Source organism: Hoplias malabaricus, chromosome 6 (assembly GCF_029633855.1).
Source record: "Hoplias malabaricus isolate fHopMal1 chromosome 6, fHopMal1.hap1, whole genome shotgun sequence".
In the NCBI taxonomy this organism is placed as follows: Eukaryota; Metazoa; Chordata; class Actinopteri; order Characiformes; family Erythrinidae; genus Hoplias; species Hoplias malabaricus.
The window spans coordinates 3,409,644-3,425,820 of NC_089805.1; the positions used below are offsets into that span (position 1 = coordinate 3,409,644).

Genomic DNA, 16,177 nt, shown 5'->3' on the forward strand with positions numbered 1-16,177 from the left:
CCATTCAGGACAATATTCTGCTAATCTCTGAGTAAATAGAAATGATCTCTAGTGTTATGCAGGAATGTCTTGAATGGTGTGAAATTATGCAAATGCTGAAGAACCTCTTTAAAAAATATCTCCCACATTTGGACATTAGTAAATGCAAGCGACACTATGTTATATTTAGGTAATGGTAAGGTTATCAATGGAGTGGAATATAAAAATATGGGACAATTGACCCTTGAAAAGCTATGCTTCTATTTACTGCATTGTACCTGCTTCCTTCCTATTCTCTTTTGAGATGAAACCTATGCCTGAAGTGTCCTTTTGAATGAAGTGGTTTAAATGTAATAGATCTTTACACCATGAGTGTAGGACATTCACTTCTAAAGCTAATAATTATCACAATAATAATAATAATAATAATAATAACCCAACAAACAGACACAAAGGCTGAAAGATTTTTCATTATATTTATTGTAAATACAAATAAAAATGTAACTTTGTCTCAAATGAATTGACAAAGGCTTTTTTCCCCCACCACATGACTCATCATAAGTTAAGTTCATCTCGTTACATGCTTTAAATACATTGAAAGCACATTAGTTATATATGCGAACAGGGCCTACACTTCAGTACAGCATCTGCAGCAGTGTTTTGTAATGTAAACTGATACTGTCTCTTTAAAAATGCAAAAAGGCCTCGGAGCACAATGAGAATGCACACTCTAGCCACAGGCTGGACGAACTAAATAAGCCTTAACCTTTCTCACGCCCACCTGCTGGACTACTGGTACAGAGCTATAGGCTCTAAAAAAATAGCTGTCTTCTCATCTACATAACGATAATGTTCATAAACTGTAACACCAACTATGCATCTCAGCTTGCATGCATTTAAGGCTTCACTGTCAGCAACACTGAACACGATCAGAAATCCTTCACTGGTTATTCACACTTCTCACAAAAACAAAGACAGAAAGGAAAAAAAATAATAAAACATTCTTTAGACAAGAGTGGAAGTGTCTGTATAGGATAAATATCAAAAGACTTCACTACGTTGACAAATCAATCAGCTGGTACAGTAATTACTCTCTCTCATTTTAAACGAGTATCTCACCTAAATGAGTACTGACACGAACAAGACAATCTGTGCCTATTAGCGCTCACCCATTTCTTTTTACATGTTAGTGACTTCAAGTAGGGCTGGCCAGAAAAGCATTTTTTTAGAGGTTGCCAATAGTGTTTCTGAACTTCACCCTTCCTAACATCACCTTTAAAAAAATATTTACAGTGAATGATTAGTCTTACATGATTGTTCATTTATTTTATTCGTTAAAGACCCCATCCAGTGAACATCAACATCCATCGTTTCACTTAACGTGTGCTTGTGTTGGTTTTTTTTGTATAACCTGCTAAATAAGCATTAAATGCCATGGCTTAGCGTTCCCACTTTGCAACTGCAGTGTCTCAAAGATGGTCTCAAACAGGTGAATTCAGGCAGCCAGGGTTTCTTACATTACAACCCCCAAGGAAGAGGGCTTTTGCGCTGCAGACAAGCATTGGTGGAGATAAATGTGTGGATTAATTGCATAATTATAAGTCTTAGATTTACATCTAAGTCGCTTTTAAGGCATCAGGGAAAGTGTGTTTGGAAATAATTTAGAAATCTGTTATTTTGAGGAACAGATGGGAGTTTTAGGGTTTTAATTACGAGAGGCGACTTGAATCAAAATATTACAATCCATGAGACGCATGTGTTGTGTTTCTGATTGGATGCATGTTTACACAAACAGTAGCAGTGATGTTCAAGACTTCATTCTTTCATTCATTTCCAGGTCTTGGTCACAGAGGGTCTGGTGACTGCTCAGATTCATTGGGTGCAAGAGGAACACACCCTGGACAAGGGAGTAGGTTCATCTCAAGTCATCACAGACTCACCCCTATGGGCAATTTCTCAGAGCCAGTCCTGCTACAAATATGTGATGTGGCTGAATACCTCAGATTAAATTCATATATTTGATGAACAACATCTAAGGCACTGAGCTGTCATTCGAAATGTCTTTAGCCAATGAGGACGCACCCCTAAAGAAAGAGATTTCTGTCAGAATTACAGGTAGCGCAAACGAGGGAGAGGACAATAGTTCAAACCGTTACAAAAATGATTGGTTTGTGAATTATAAATTTTACATTTGAGATTAATTTTAGCTTCAGTGAGGTTTAGACTTCCTTAAATTCTTAATTTTTGTTTAATATTTAAAAAGGTTTTTTTTCCTCAAACATTTTGCTCACTATGCCCTGTGAAGGACTGGCGCCGCTCCAGGGTGTGTTCCCACCTTGCACCCAATGATTCCAGGTAGGCTCTGGACCCACCGAATTGAATAAGCGATTACAGATAATGAATGAATGAATTTTGCTCACTATTGTATGATAGAGCACCACCCAATAACTTTTAAAAATAAATATAAAAGATTAATTGGAGTGGTGTCCTGACCTTAGTATTGTTTTTATGGCTGTAATCAATCATCACTGCAACATTGCAATATCTAATATAAAGTCTTCCCAGAAAAGCAGAAGCTGAAAAGTGAACAAAGGTTTTATTACTACCCTTAATTTCAAAAGAAATGTTGAAGAGGTGTCCACAAACTGTAAAATCTACCTATGGTACAGACAGATGAAACATAAGAATAATGTGATAGCAAGATCCATGATACCGTAGTTTAAAAGTCATGTACATTCATTTTAGATAAATACTGGTATATCTAACACCATTAGGGCACAACAGACTTCCCAATAGTGAGTTGTGATCACTATTAACAGATACTGTTACTTGTGAAGCTCTCATCCAGAACAGTATTAGATTCCACAGGCTAATGGCTAGCTAGCTAACTGCAGAGCAGACCACCCACTGCTATATACCCTACTGCAAAATAAAATTTGTTACTGCAGTCTTAATTTGTTTTAGGAATTACGGTAAATACAATTTTTCTGACTTTGAAGTTGCACATGAACACCTTCTCAACTAGTAATTCCCAAGTTGAGGTGACATTCAATGTTTTAACACGGTACAGAAGAAAACTAGCATTACTCTGCTAGCATGCTGCAACTAACATGACATAAGCTGATATTGCAAATGTGATCTTCACCTTGTCCACAGCTGCATTTTTCATGTCACTCAAAGAAAGCACTTGAACATTACTTGCTCACAATTCCAACTTGGGGAAGTGGGAAATTCCAAGTGGAATGTGGGAACTTCTGTGTAGCACATGCAGGCAAAACAACACTAAAAAGTAGGGCTGTACCATTTTGGAGAAACTAATGTTGGGATATTATGATTTTATTCAGTAAATTAGGTGATTAAAACATTTTCAACATATGATTGAATAGCTTTATTTGGAAAGAATGTATCATAGGATTATTATGGTGATTCTGTAGGTAGTGCATCTACAAATACAAAAAAATGCTTGAAATACTCGTCTGAATTGGTTTTGAAGGAGATATTTAGGTAGATTAATACGCTGTTTGCCTCATCATGACAAAACTGTATTTATAAAATACTCCAGACTAAGATTAACTGATCAAAAATCATTGCAGAGGTTTGCTGTGCGTGTCCCTCACTATCAACAACCTCTGTGTATCCAAAGCCCCTAAGTCAGAGGAAATTTTCTATCATACAGACTTTTCTTGTACAAACCCCATTTCCAGAAAAGTCGGGACATTTTGTAAAAAGCAATAAAAAAACAAGCATCTGTGATTTGTTTGTTCTCTTGAAGCTTTATTTACCTGACAAAATCACACAAAAAATCCCTTGTTGTCACTGAACAACTTGATAGTTCTTTGTAAAAGAGGCTTGTTTCCTGCTGGGTACCATCACTTCTTCATTTAATGACACAGTTCAGTCATTTAGGAACAGAGGGTACCAGTTCTTAATGTTCTGCAAGTGGATTTTTTGTGCATTCTTTCTTGAACAAGAACTTCAGTTGCTGAACTGCCCATGGTTGCTTCTGCCTGATTCTCCACGAAGCACCATAGAAGACAGATCTGAACTGTATGCAGCTCAGTAAAGGACACGCACTCTGTTTCTATGAAGCCATGATATTGTAGCATGTACAGAATGAGGCCTGGCATTGTCTTGCTGAAATAATCATGGATTTATTACAGTAAATCCATCTTGATGGCAGCATACGTCTCTCCAAAATTCCAATTGTCTCTTTCACATCAATGAATTTTTCTCACTTATGCAAGTCACCCAGGTCACTGATGAATCCCCCATATTATGACAGGTGTTGGCTTTTGTACCTACTGCTGATAACAATTTGGATGGTTCCTTTTGTCATTAGCACGCAAAACACAACGCTAATTTTTTTAATGAAAATAAGCTGACTACAGCACATGTTCCTCAAGTCTTTTGGACCACAGGGGACTCATTAGGTGTTTCACATTGAATTGTTTTTCTTGTGCAATAGAGTTATAGCTACAATTTCTTGACGTACTGATGAACTGTGTTATGTGACCAGGGTTTTCCAAAGTGCTCTGAAGCCCATTTGGCTATATTTATCACAATAGCATGGCAGTTCCTCATGCTGTCTGAAGGTTGAAATGTCATGTACTTCAACAGTGCTGTCCTAGACAGAGATTTTTCTAGATAACCTTTTTTTTTTTTACAATGATATTCATAGTAAATGGTGAAATGTGATGAAATCTTACATTGAACAATTCAAATGTTTTTTTAGAACTGTTTGACAGTTCTCTCTCAAAGTTTGGTACATAAGGAGGGCCACACCCCTTATTTACTTGCAAGGCATGAGCCTTTGGTGGAAGCCCTTTTGCTCCAAATCATGATACCCTAGTCTGTTACCACTTGCTAGTTTTAAAAAGTTTAAAGGTTCAACTTTACTTTGAATACGCTATTAACATTTCATTTTTATTTTGCCTCTTTCCCAAGTGTTGCAGACATCAAACTATATTTGTTTATATTCAGCTGTTTGGCTAAAACGCTGAAGACATTTTCTTTAAAAAAAAAATTAAAACATCCCAGACTGACTTTTGACTTTTTACAACCTGTTCCAAATTTTCTGGAAATGGAGTTTATAGATCAGTCATGGCGAAGGAGTATCGTAATGACGATGCTGATACTATGTGTTGCACTGCTAACTACCTAGCGATAATTTAGAAATGTGTTGCACTGGAAAAGTACTCACAAGTACACACATTTATTGTCTCCTAGGGATCCAAAAAAGACGCTATACTGCCTTTTTACCTTCTCTTGATTAACAGACTGACAATGTTTGTGTGACGAAATGGTGGCCTCGTACTTTGGCACTTGCACAAAGGGTGTAACCCTTATCTCCCCCTCGGCCTTTCGCACCAATGGCTAAACCGTTTAGCTAGTCTGCTATCACTGTCTCTCAGCTCCATGGTGGCTAACGAATGAGAGAGGTGCTTAGCTTATTCACCTGAAGATTGTTCACTAGTCAAAACTATAGCTTAACATTCATTCCATTTAGGTTAGCTATAGCTTAACAAATAAAGGTTTCTCTTTGTGTAAATGTTGTTTGCCACTTTAACTTACCTTGCTTCTAAGAAAAAGGGTGACTTGTGAAATGACAGGAAGACAGCAGCTAGGGTCACACGTAGTATGACATGACTTTATAACTTTAGGGTCAGGTCCTTCTGTAAATAACTGCCATTCTTTCCTGGTTTTTTTGATCAAATGATAGAGAGTTTGTATAAAACAGCAATAAATAAGCCTCTATCTCTGACCTTTAACACAGTCTTAGAATTCTGGGATCTAAAGGACCAAGTACCAACATATCACTCAAGGATTCTACATATTCAGGCCAGCCCTATGATAGATCTGAGGTGGAATATTCAACAGCTGCAATTCGGGTACCTCAGAACTGCAGGTCATAGCCACTGAAGAACCCTTCTGCGGTCATGGCCTCTTTAAACGTCACAGTCAGCGAGTTAATGGTCACATTGGTCACTATCACCTTCCCAGCATCCTGCTCGCTGCCAGGGGCCTGTGATTGGTCTTTTCTGACCTCAGCACTCAGATGGAAATTAGCCTTACACTCAGGTGTGACCTCATCCTTGTCCACCTCTTTCTGGTCGCTTTTGGTCACTGACCTGTCTCTCTGAACAGCCTCTTTCACCTGGTCCTGCAACAACCTGTCAATCGAGTGTATTACCGAAGCACGCTTTTGGACCCTGTCAGTGAAACCCTCTCGCTTTACTGAGGAATCAGATTCTGAGCTGCTCTTCAGTGATTGGTCGTTCTTAGTCTCATTATGTGACAGCAGTTCAGAGACCCTGTCCCCTGACCTGTCTGTGATTGGTTCATGCCTGTCTGTGACAGTGCTGTCTGCTGATTGGTCTGTCAGTCTCTGAAATGAAGTGGTCTTAGCGTGGACATGGTTGTTTGGCTGGTCCCCGCAATCAGGTGATGAAGCGTAGCGGTCTGAATGGTTGGTCCCGATGACAGCTTCCTGTTTTATTGAGGAGAAATGATCTCCAGTCATCTTCTGGGCTGTGAGAGAAAGAAAGATAAACTGCTGTTAATTTTGGAATCATTGTTTTTTATTTAATAAAAATCATGTGGACGCTTACGGTATGTTATCTCTGTGCAACCTCAAGTTAAAAAATATTAGCTAACATATAGCTACGTAGTTTAAAAATATTTTTTAAAGAATAATAGATTAAAAGGACAGATGTAGGTCATGTAGAATATCACAAACAATTTTTTTTTGCAAAAAATGTAATCAATTTAATTTTTAATGTAATAAAAAATACCCCAAATCCCGAAATGAGGCATAGAACTTGATAGAAAATACACTAAAAATGTTTCATTATATTGTTTAGAATTTATAAACTTCTTACTACTGTCTAGAAATACCTGAACTACCAATTTAAGAAACATAAAAAAGTCTAGATATATACTTGTGCACAAAATGAACGTTATGCATATGCACGATGCACTACCACACAAAACCAGTAGGGGCAATACAGGCACTGTACATTTCCTGTCGATTTCCCACATGTAGCTTATAGCAGCAAAGAGAAATGAAGTTTTATATTCAAGCGTGAGTAATTTTAAACTCACATAAACATTAGTTAGCCTTTCCTCACTGTCCTTTAGAGATTTAACCAACCGAAGTACCTGCAAAGTGTGTTTTTTTCTAATTGATGATATCCGTTTTGAGGTGGTCATCACATGATGTTCAACTAAAAAGGGTTGAGTCCCTTTACAAATAAAATATTAAAATATCAGAGCTAACTGTGGAGTGAACACAAGCATGTTGTTCTGTGCATGCACAGTCCAAATCGGGCATCAGCGCAAATCTGGTAGCGACACCCGTGTTAAAAAGGTGGTAAGTTTTAAAGGAAGGTTGTGTGACCAATTTTTTAATCTGTGTTCTCTGGTATGCCCTCTACAGGAAGCTTCCAGTAACATGGCAAATATGTAAACAGTAAAAATCACAACACATGGCCAAAGGGGAAGTATATCGCTAGCCTAAAATGTATCAACAGTGGCTAAATATAACACCTGTCAACTCACTGTCTAACTTCCATACTTTGGAGAACAATGTTTACATGGTTATACAACACTTATTTCCACTTTTATATTTCAGTTTCCATGGTTACAATTACACCAATATCCACATTCTGGTTAACGTTACCTGCTTTTCCTTGATTACACTATGACTATTTCCTGTATAAGGTGACACTGTTTCCATGGTAATACTACACTTATTTCGTCTATTCAACTGCAATGTTTCCATGTTTACAATTACACCAGTATACACATTCTGGTTAACGTTACACTTATTTTGAATTTTACGGCACTGTTTTTCTTTGATTACACTATGACTATTTCCTGTATAAGGTGACACTGTTTCCATGGTAATACTACACTTATTTCGTCTATTCAACTGCAATGTTTCCATGGTTACAATTACACCAGTATCCACATTCTGGTTAACGTTACACTTATATTGAACTTTACGGCACTGCTTTTCCTTGATTACACTAGGACTATTTCCTGTATAAGGTGACACTGTTTCCATGGTAATACTACACTTATTTCGTCTATTCAACTGCAGTGTTTCCATGGTTAAGCTACATCAATTTTCACAGTTATGCTGTAGTAATTCCATGGTTACACTACACCAGTCTCCATGGGTATGCTATAATGTTTCCATTGATACACTACACCTGTTTCCTACCGTATTTCCATGGTAAAACTACTCCTATTCCTCTATCGGCCTACAGCGTTGGCTACACTACACTACAAGTATTTTTACAGCTCTGAAAAACAGTCCTTATTTCTGGTCTCAGAATGGTGGTTATCGTTTTAGCCTGAGTAATGAGAAAGATCAAATTACATGTAAGATTATTCCTCATGTTTTACCTGTAGTTATCATACAGTGCAGAGGCAGTAGCTTTAATTTGGGCCCATATTGGCACACAGTCAATTTGTGAACTACCATTGAAAGAAACATTAGATTGGAGTTGAGCGGTATGACTCGGTGTGAAACTGAAAGATGTCAAACCGTCACAAAAACACTCTACAAGGTATACTCTTGCAGGACTTGTAGATAGGACTGAGTTTCACAGAGCTGATTGTGCAGGGTGCATGAGTTCATTGCTGCTCTTTGAAAGGCATCTGTTCTTTTGCAGTGTTTTTGCCACTGAGCTTCACCCTGGTGATGATAATAACACCGGAGATGATGATGCTGTGAAACGCTGGAGGAAAAACACCTAAACGTGCCTGAGTTTTTTTGGTTGTTGTTGAAAATGTTATGTAACATTAGATCACCAACCAACTGATCACTGACACCTCATTCTCACATCAACTATCTCTAGGCAGAATGTGTTTTTTCTTCTAGTTGGGCTTCGTCATGGTGCTGCATGGCAGGAGAACTGAACTTGAGCACAGAGCTCTTGTGTGATTGGTGTTTTTCTTTATGTGAGCTTTGGTTGGGGCTGGTCATTTTTTTTTCGCCTAGATGTATTCACAGGGAGTTAGCCATCTGCATTTAGCTTAGATCACTAACTCTGAGTCGTGACAACTCAGAATTTTCAGCATAGCCTCTCTGACCCAAGTGCATGCTACATGCATGGTATCTTAGCAACAGTTGTCATGCCAATGCCATGTTACACATACCACTTGGAATGTCATGACGCGTATCTGTTGTGTTCTCGTCCTCTTTTTCTGTCTTCCTCCTCTTCTTTTTCTCCCGCTCTTTTTCCTCCTTCTGCTCGTCCTCCCACTCCTCCTCCTCCATAATGTATTTTTTATGGGTCAGAGGTCGTTGCCGTGGATTTTCGGCAGTGACCGATAGTTTGGATGAATACTGCCTACTCTTGCGCCTCTCTTGCCTTGGGTGAAAGACTCCACCTTCCCTTGTCCTGTAGCGGCGCCCATTCTGGATGAGTTCTGCCCCCACAGAGCGGGTGAGTGAAAGACGGATTCGGGGAGTGGGCTTCTCTGGAAGTTTGTGAGCACTTCGTAGCTCCATGGCGTAGATGTTCTGTTTGAAAAAGATTACAATTACAAATATTTTCCAAGCCGTATCTCAGCCCCCAGTTCTCTATTTGTCTCTGTACGGTTTCTGACCACAGGAGAACTCTCAGTACCGCAGTAACACTGACAAGGCAGTGTGTGTATGATGCTGGTATGAGTGTATGAGACCCAGCAGTGTTTCTGGGGTCTTTACACATCAGTATCACTGCTAGGAGAGTTGTCCACCACCCAAAAATATCCAGCCCACAGAGACTCTGTGGTCAGAAACTGACCTCTAGAGGGTGACTAACACAAATTTGGCATCAACAGATGGATTACAGTTGCTAACTGTACAGGGAAGTGGTACGGCAAGGGACTGCTTTCCAATAATGTGGCCATTGAGTGGAAGCAGAATATTTATGTTGTCATTACAGTTGGATGAAAGTTTGTGAACTTTATGAAAGTCCTTCGTACCCGTAAGATGAGCCTCCTGGGCCTCAAGCCTTTCCTCCTGTGAGCCTGAGCGCGGTCCTTCTCCTCTCTGTCAAAGAGAGGGAGAAAGAAGGTATTGAGAAGATGAGAGAAATGTGCAGAATAAAAATTAATTAAAGTAAAAAAAAAATATGTGAAGATGCTCCACAAGAGAGAGATGCTCACTTCTCTTCAAAGGCAAGAACCAGCTGAGGATCCAGTATGTTATCCTCTGGCTCCCACGTGCTGTATCTGCCAAACACACACACACACACACACACACACACAGTCAGATACACATATAGTAAACAAGTATTCAGGCTCTTTAATAGACATCCAGTAAATACACTGCAACCTCAGATTTACCAGTGTATTGTTGTACATTTACATTTGAAAATGATGTAAACATAAACAGTTTACAACTGAAAAGAATCATGCTCACGGTCAGAGTGGGGTCCGGAGCCTACACGGAATCATTGGGCTAAAGGCAGGAACACACACTGGACGCGGCGCCAGTCCATCACAGGGCATCACACACTCACACGTATGAATATTTTGCAATTACCAATCAACCTACTCCAAGTGTTTTTGGACTTTGGGAACAAGACGGAGCACCTGGAGGAAACCCATACAGACATGAGGAGAACACACCAAAGCCACAAGCACAGGACCCCAGCGGTGTGTAATTCCACCTCCATCTGCAGCGCCACCATGCTGCTCCAATAAGGAAACTTATTGTGAAAACTAAGAAGCAAGTGGAAATTTAAGTAATTTAAGAAGCAAGTGGAAATTTCATGAAACCACAACTAATAGTCTCGAACAGGTGCATCATGCCAGATTTCACACGCTCGTAGATGACTAATAAGGAAGGTAACATAGAAGCCACCAACAGAACAAGTTATATACAGCAGGTACAACAGTTAAACAGAGAGCAGTAAGCAAGGATATGTTCCCAAATCATCTCCTCTAATACACCCCACACCAAATTGCTCTTCTGAAAAATAGCATGTTAGCTATTTTGAGGAGTATATATGAGGAGTGTGGTGTGTTCTCTCAGTGTCTGCGTGGGTTTCCTCCGGGTGACTGTCTGTGAAGAGTGTGGTGTGTTCTCCCTGTGTCTGCGTGGGTTTCCTCCAGGTGACGGTTTGTGAGGAGTGTGGTGTGTTCTCTCTGTGTCTGTGTGGGTTTCCTCCGGGTGACTGTCTGTGAGGAGTGTGGTGTGTTCTCCCTGTGTCTGTGTGGGTTTCCTCCAGGTGACTGTCTGTGAGGAGTGTGGTGTGTTCTCCCTGTGTCCGCGTGGGTTTCCTCCAGGTGACTGTCTGTGAGGAGTGTGGTGTGTTCTCCCTGTGTCTGCGTGGGTTTCCTTTGGGTGACTGTCTGTAAGGAGTGTGGTGTGTTCTCTCTGTGTCTACGTGGCTCCGGGTGACTGACTGTGAGGAGTGCGGTGTGTTCTCCCTGTGTCTACGTGGGTTTCCTCCAGGTGCTCTGGTTTCCTTCCATGGTCCAAAAACACACGTTGGTAGGTGAATTGGTGTCTTGACTCAAACGTGTCCGTAGGTGTAAGTGTGTGAGTGAATGTATGAGTATGTGTCGCCCTGCTAAAGACTGGTGCTCCCACAAGGGTGTGTTCCCACCTTGCTCCCAGTAATTCCGGGTAGGCTCCGGACCCACCGCGACCCTGAACTGGATAAGCAGTTACAGATAATGAATGAATGAATGAATGTCAGTAAAAGGACAACTGGTGTTTACAAATTATCAACACATTATTTTTTTAACATATTGCTTATGAATGCATGCTGCTTTACATGTTTAATTACAAAACCAAAAACTGGACTTCTTATAAGGTTGTTGTTCTACTTTCAGCTACCTCCTTTCTACACAGAGCCACCTAAAGTGGATTTATACTACTGCATATATTTTATAACAAAAACAAAAATGACTGCATAGTCACAAACTTATATAGCCACAAATATGGGCAATACCAATGGAAGCATGCAATAATTAAGTTCTTTATACTTACTTAGGGGGCCATCCTTGCCACTTCAGCAGGTATTCCACATTTCCCTAACAGAGGAAATATATATATATGTTATCAGTAAAGTATTAAAAAAGTATATTAAAATACTTTTCTTAATGTGTCTTTAGGAACGATACATTACAAACCCTGAATGCACTAAATATAACTAAATAACACCTGCTCTTCCACTGTTTCTACTGAAATGAAGTGTATATAATTCAACAGCCCGAAGCTTGGGAGCTTTATATCGCTCTATCCCTGCTTTACAATGAGCATGGTGACCATAGGCTGATATGGTGATTCAATTATACGTATGTGTATGTATATATATTTATGGGAAACCACTCCACTCTCCAATTCTCACTGAAATGTGTACACCCCCCTGTAACAATCAACCTTTTGCTGCACAGCCAGAGCGACGGAAGGGAAGAGGAAAAGAAAGCAGATAGTGTGAGGGATCTGAAAAATCTGGAAAGGTGAAGGAAAAGCAGATAGAGGGGGAAAGGAGAAAGGAAAAGAATGGAAAGAGAAAATGAGTTAGGGAAACAAAAAGAAGCAGACGAAATGAGCGGGAATAAGAAGGTAAACAAGAAAAGCGAGAAAGCGTAACAAGAGAAGATTGTGTGAAGTTAGAAGAAAAAGTCTGCAAAGGTGGAAAGATGGGAAGACAGTAAGCAGTCTGGATGGGAGATGTGTGAAAGGAAAAGACGAAAAAGATGAGGAGAAATCCGATGAAGTGAGGAGGAAAGAGAAATTACGATAAGAGAGAAAACAGATAGAAAGTACGAGAAGGTCCGAGCAGCTCGCGGTGGAGCGGCAGCACGTTAAAAGCGCTCTTGTCTCTTTAAGGTGCGGAGACGTCATCTCACTCCGTTCCATTCCGAGTCGCGAGGCGGGAGGGAGGGAGGGCACGTGTGCGCCCGTTCGCGTCAAGCAGCAGATTCTAGAACGTTTATGGGAGAAGGGGAGGCGGGGCCACGGCGACGGCGTAAACAAGCCCTCCATTGCGCAACGTGGACCCGCCCCCTCTGTACTGCTACTGCTGCTGCTGCTGCTGCACGCGCGCACATGCAGCCTTGGCAATGTTAGTCACCAACAATAACAGGAACAGCGTGAGCCGAGCCGTTGGAAGTGCTTTAACGTTATTAACGCGGCTGTGTTTGTTGTTGTTGTTTTGGCGACATATTTGAACAACGTGTACCCGCGTGTCAAAAAAAAAAAAAATACTGCGTAGCACGCTACTTCTGAGCTCAGCGCGCGGACAACCCAAACACACGCACATAAACATACACTGCACTTGCGCGCACAGATGCATACACACACCCGCACGCGCACGTCCATAGCAATGACATCCACGCACCCTGATGGGTTCACGAAACACGCGCATGAATTAAAGTGCACTAGCGCGCGCGACATTTAAAACACGAATACCTGCTTTGTTTATTGTATTACATTTGTCGGCGGGAGAAAGTCAACAGCAAAAAGTTCGGAGCGTCCTCACAGTCAAAGTGTCCCGAACACGAAGTGAACCCGCGCGATGTAAACAATACGCAACGGAAGTGTTTATGTTTGCTGTTGGTGTTTTTGCTCCTACCTTGCGAACTCTCTTCTTGGTGATGCACTCCACGGCGAACACTTGCTCTCCGAGCGATGACAGCTCCATCACGAGCTCAGCAGCGCAGCGCGCACAACGACTTTCTACAGCTTTCTCTCTCTCCCTCTGCCTCTCTCTCTCTTTCTCTCACTCACTCCCCTCCCTCCCTCTCTCTCTCTCTCTCTCTTGCCCTCTCTCTCCCCACTCACTGTCTCTCCCGCTCTCTGTGTATGTCGCTTTCTTTCTTTCTCTTTCTTTCTAACTCACTCACTTTCCCTTTCTCTTTCTGTCTTCGTCCTCGCGCTCCGTTTCCAGCATTTTCGGAATCGCTTCCAGCCTTGAGAGTTTTTTCAAATCTGCGACACACGCCTGCTCATGTGTGCCCCCTGGTGTCCAGTTGTACTGAATGCAGCAGAGGGGAGTAAATAAAGAAGAAAAAAAAAGTAATTCCGCGGAAACGGGTGCTATTTGAGTGCATAACGTTTAACGCCATGCTTAAGACACAGAAGTCTGACGCTATTTTGAGTTTTTCAAATTTGAAATCTGTAACGCAGGGGTATAACTTGAAATAAACATTTTAAGGACTTTTTTTCCCTTTGTACTCTTGGCATCCAGCCAACACATTACATTTCAGATTTAGTAGCCTTATAGATGTATCATGAAAACGTATATTTTGATTAATGTGTGATCTTTTAGACAGTCGGTGTATTTAGGTTTTGATATTTTCAGCATGTAAACATTAGAAACATTAATAAACCAGAGATTAATATTAGTTAATTTCATCAAACCATCTACAACCCCATTTGCAGGATTGGGGACAGAGTTTCTAGGATGTCATTTGTAGGTGGGCATTTGGATTATTTGGGTGAGCAACAATAACAAATTTGCTTTTGTTTTATGTAAACAAGGGTGTGTATGTGTGTGTGTGTGTGTGTGTGTGTGTGTGAAGGGGGGGGGGGGGGGGGGGTTGTGCTGAAGTCTGGAGGTCTGTTCAAAATGCCCCAGCCCACCCGTGGACACCCCCTGGGAATTTTCCCAAAATGTGTGAAGGTACCACTGACCCAGAGACATATGTTGAGAATTCAGAAAAGATAGTTGGGAAGTCCATGGTTATTTCAGCCATTGTAAGAAATATATATTTTTTGCCTGTTAATTTTGGAGCATTTCTATGGGTCCATTCCTCATTAAACTTTTCACACAACAGGAAGTCTGTGTTCATGATGATGTAGTAAACTAATAATTGACAAAAATGGAGATACATGTTTTTAATTGGACAGTGACAATATGTTACCACAGCATGTCCTGCTGCTGAAAATGTTTCCTATTGAAAATGTTCAGCTGCAGTCTTTTATTACGCAAGAATGAGTGAAAAAATTCCACGTGTAAAACAGCAACAATTGATGTCCTCCATTGCTGTGTTATTATTGTCTAAAGAAAAACATGTATCTTCAAGTTTACTACATTATTTGAACACAGCATCTGTCCTTCACATTTTGTGAAAGTGTAAATATGTGAATATAATTTTATAATAGAAATGTAATAATAGCATTCATTCATTCATTATCTTCAATAAACCCACGCAGACACAGGAACAACACAACACACTCCTCACAGACAGTCACCCTGAGGAAACCCACGCAGACACAGGGAGAACACACCACACTCCTCACAGACAGTCACCCGGAGGAAACCCACGCAGACACAGGGAGAACACACCACACGGTCAAGGTCCCTGGAGCTGTGTGACTGCAACGCACCACCGTGCCGCATGTAATAATATCATTTTATTTTAAAATCTCCCATGAAGTTATTATATTTGGAGATGCATGTTTTTCTTTGGAAAGGGGTGATTTGATTTATTTATTGATATGATTTGAAGCTATGATTTATATAACAGTTTTATTGACAAGAAAGTTGATTTGACACAGTGGTAAATTTACCTTTGTCCTAAAATGTTGTGGGCACCAAACTGTAAACTTGTTATAAAATAAAACACAAAGTTGGTCAGATTAAAATGACAGTGGACAAAACATAATTCAGGACATGTTTGGACTAATCTTGTGTAAAGATAAAAAAAAAATAAACAAATAAATAAAAATCAGAAAAACAAACAGCTGAATCTGAATTGAAGGGTGAATTGAAGCTTCTGTATATTTATATATTTACTGTTTGTTTGTTTGAGATTCGTCATGTTCTTTTCAGCATGCATGCTTTCCACAGTGCAGCACAGACAGGAAAAAAAAGAGAAAGAAGAAATGCAGGAAAAGGTGGGTCTTTTCTCGTAAGTGAAAGAGACCAGAGGGGGGCCGAGTGGTGACTCATTTAATGGCACCAGTGTGTTCAGAAACATCCTTGTTCTTCCTGACCTTTTTTTTTTTCTTTTTCTGCCTCCAGTGTTTCCCCAGGTCCACTAAAATAAACATCCACAGTTCCGGGGAAAGCCTTGACGCAAGTTCTGGTTTTTCAGTTGTTGTTTTTTTTTTGTATCACATTTTTGTGTGTATCTATAAGATGCATTGATGAGTCATCTGCTGTTGCTTCTAATGAGACGACTCATTTTTCTAATGAAGTGGCTTTTATGTTACTGGGAATAGTATGGCCTCAATGCAAAA

General features: G+C 40.3%; 1 protein-coding gene across 1 annotated transcript; it reads right to left on the reverse strand.

The window, feature by feature from the left end:
- Positions 1 to 514: 514 nt before the first annotated feature.
- On the reverse strand, positions 515 to 13,706 carry cbx7a (chromobox homolog 7a). The gene is made up of 6 exons (XM_066675582.1): positions 13,566 to 13,706; positions 11,975 to 12,018; positions 10,141 to 10,206; positions 9,958 to 10,024; positions 9,145 to 9,511; positions 515 to 6,507 (listed from the first exon to the last, which is right to left on the reverse strand). Exons 1-6 carry the CDS (start codon positions 13,632 to 13,634, stop codon positions 5,873 to 5,875), a joined length of 1,248 nt encoding a protein of 415 aa, XP_066531679.1. The 5' UTR covers positions 13,635 to 13,706; the 3' UTR covers positions 515 to 5,872.
- Positions 13,707 to 16,177: the final 2,471 nt, after the last annotated feature.